General features: G+C 39.1%; 1 protein-coding gene across 1 annotated transcript in view; it reads left to right on the plus strand.

Moving 5' to 3' along the window:
* The window catches only part of TRAPPC12 (trafficking protein particle complex 12), a 186,363-nt gene that overhangs the window by 83,543 nt on the left and 100,058 nt on the right, over positions 1-2,762 (plus strand). The window contains exon 5 of the mRNA XM_006863967.1: positions 1,215-1,327. Coding sequence (XP_006864029.1) covers positions 1,215-1,327 — 113 coding nt within the window. The remainder of the gene's footprint in view (positions 1-1,214; positions 1,328-2,762) is intronic.

Raw genomic sequence — 2,762 nt, forward strand, 5'->3', positions numbered from 1 at the left:
ACAAAAAGCAAACAAGAAAAGTTCAAGGCCTGCTCTTGGGCTGAGTATCTGTCGGTTGTTTGGTTTTAAGTGGATACTGTCTCTTTAAATTTCTAGGAGATTTATGCACATGCGTAGTAGAACCCTCCAAGGGTAGGGCTGGAGTATCTACTAGCTCAGGCACCCCTATAGTTACCAGAATGGAGGTCCACAGACAGCAAGGGACCAACGAAAAGATACCAAAAAAGAAAAAAAAGAATGTCCACACCTCTATCTCTGCGGCTCTGTCAGGCGTCCATGGCTGCTCTGATCCTTTCCCCACTTGGCCTCACACAAAATGGCAGCTCCTGGAGCAGCTGAGCGTTCCGAACCAGGAAGCAGTGGATTTCTTGCTTCTGCCACAAACTCCTCAGCTGTAAGCCTTCCAACCTTCTAAATATTCCTTTATATGTGGTTCAGAGTACTGGGACCATTCCCTGAGCCTTCTTGGTCCTGTATTCTGTGTTGTTCTCGGCAGAGCTCGTTACTACACTTCCACCCGATCCACCATCTTTTTCCGTAAGCCTCCACTTCCTTAATCTCTTGCATACAAATTCTTCTTTTAAAATCTCATCTACAGAACCCAACCTAAGCAACCATCCTCTTGAGCTGACTATACTAAAGAAATACCAGTAAATACATAAGTATTCTATTCTGTTTGTTACTGTTATTATTGTTTTTCTGGAAGACAGGACCATCTCTGCTATTTCATTTATTTTGTGATAGTATCAACATGATTGAATAATACCTATTAGTAGTAGGATATTTTTCCATCTCCTTTATAGTGGTCTGTTACTAAGTGTCATCAAGTTGGTTCCAACTCATAGCAACCTTTCATCGGGTTTCCAAGGCTGTAAATCTTTACAGGAGAAGAAGTCCTCATCTTTCTCCTGCAGAGTGGCTGGTGAGCTCAAACTGCCAACCTTGTGGTTAGCATCCAATGCTTATCCTACAGAGCCCAGTTCTCCAATAGTTGTCTTAGATGTATGTATATACAACTTTATGTAGAAAACCAACATATATATTTTATAGCTGGCACCATTGAATGATTTAAGAAAAAATAAAGAGATACTTAACGAAATATTCTATCATCACTTCTTCTGGACCATCTACAGATACCTCCTTATGGTGCAGTAAGTAAGAAAATGTGCTTAATTATTGCAAACAACTAAATTTAACTTTGATTTTAATTCCAGGCTCAATGGTTCCCTTTTCCATGCGGATCTTACATGCAGAACTTCAGCAGTATCTGGGAAATCCCCAGGAGTCACTCGATAGACTGCACAGAATGAAAACCATCTGCAGCAAGGTAAATGTGTCCCCAAAATGACCTCCTTTTGTCCTTTTCCCCCCTTGATTTGAAAATACTCTCTTAGTTTCCCTTCTTAACACTGTAATAGCTCCATATGATAAACACTGGACTGCAAACCACAAGGTCAGTGGTTCAAGCCCACCAACCACTCTTTGGGAGAAAGATGAGTCTTTTTGTTCCTACAAAGATTTAAAGACCTGAAACCCTGTACAGGATCACTATGAGTTGGAGCCAACATGTCAGCTCTTAACAACATCAGTAACATACACACTGCTTTTTTCTCTGTCCATACCATGTATCACCACTTTTTTCTTCAAAAAGAAATGGAAAGCTGTATTCATTGTTCTTGCTGAAATAATTTTTAGAATCTATAGATGGATTTTGAATTCTAAAACCCTTCTTACTTAGTATTTACTAGATATTTTCTCTTGTATAAAAATTACATCTTGAAAATGTGTACATGCTGCCAACTGAAGAACTTAACTGTACCATACCATTCATAAATTCCACAAATACTCACTGATCACATACTCTTTCTCAAACAGGCACCAAACTTCTATAGCAACCCAGCCACTGCCATCAAGTTGATTCCAACTCATAGCAACCCTATGTAGGGTTTCTGAGGCTATTCTCAAAAACAGAAAGCCTCCTCTTTTTCCACATACTTGCTGGTGGATTCGAACTGCAGACTTTGTTACTAGCAGCCCAACATGTGACCCACATCAGCACCAGGGCTCTGTTATGATAAATATTAAGTAGCATTAAGAAGAAATGAAGGATATAGAATTTTTGTCATTTGCAAGCTATGAACAACTCTACACTCTTAGATTCTTTGTCTTCAGAAAAAGAGTGATATTACATTTCCTATGTCCATCATTATACTGCAGTATAATATAAATAATGTATGTGTACTTGCTTTGAAAACTAATAAAGACTCATTGTTAGAATTAGTAGCACATTATAATTTCAGTTAAAAATAAGATTATATTTGTCAAATTTCTAACTCTCAATCACTCTTACTTTTAAACTTTTTATTGTGAATTGAGTGAAAGTTTACAGAGCAATTCATCAATTTTACATTCAACAAATCATTTACTTTGTTTTATTACACTGATTGCAATCTCCTACATGTACCATCAGTTAACAGTATGTACTTCTATTCACTCTTGCATTCCTCTCTGTATCTTCTGCTGCCTTCATATTCCCTCTGCCAGCCTTCCTCTTACTGTTTATCGCCAGTCCTATCACCCATGTTAAGGAGCTCTGGTAGCGTAGTGGTTACGAATCGGGCTGCGAACCTTAAGGTCAGCGGTTTGAAATTACCAGCTGCTCCTCGGGAGAAAGATGAGGCTTTCTACTCCCGTAAAGATTTACACCCTCGGAAACCCTGTACAGGGTCGCTATGGGTCGGACCCGACTCGATGGCACTTAA

The sequence above is a fragment of the Chrysochloris asiatica genome, unplaced genomic scaffold, assembly GCF_000296735.1.
Source record: "Chrysochloris asiatica unplaced genomic scaffold, ChrAsi1.0 scaffold00058, whole genome shotgun sequence".
In the NCBI taxonomy this organism is placed as follows: Eukaryota; Metazoa; Chordata; class Mammalia; order Afrosoricida; family Chrysochloridae; genus Chrysochloris; species Chrysochloris asiatica.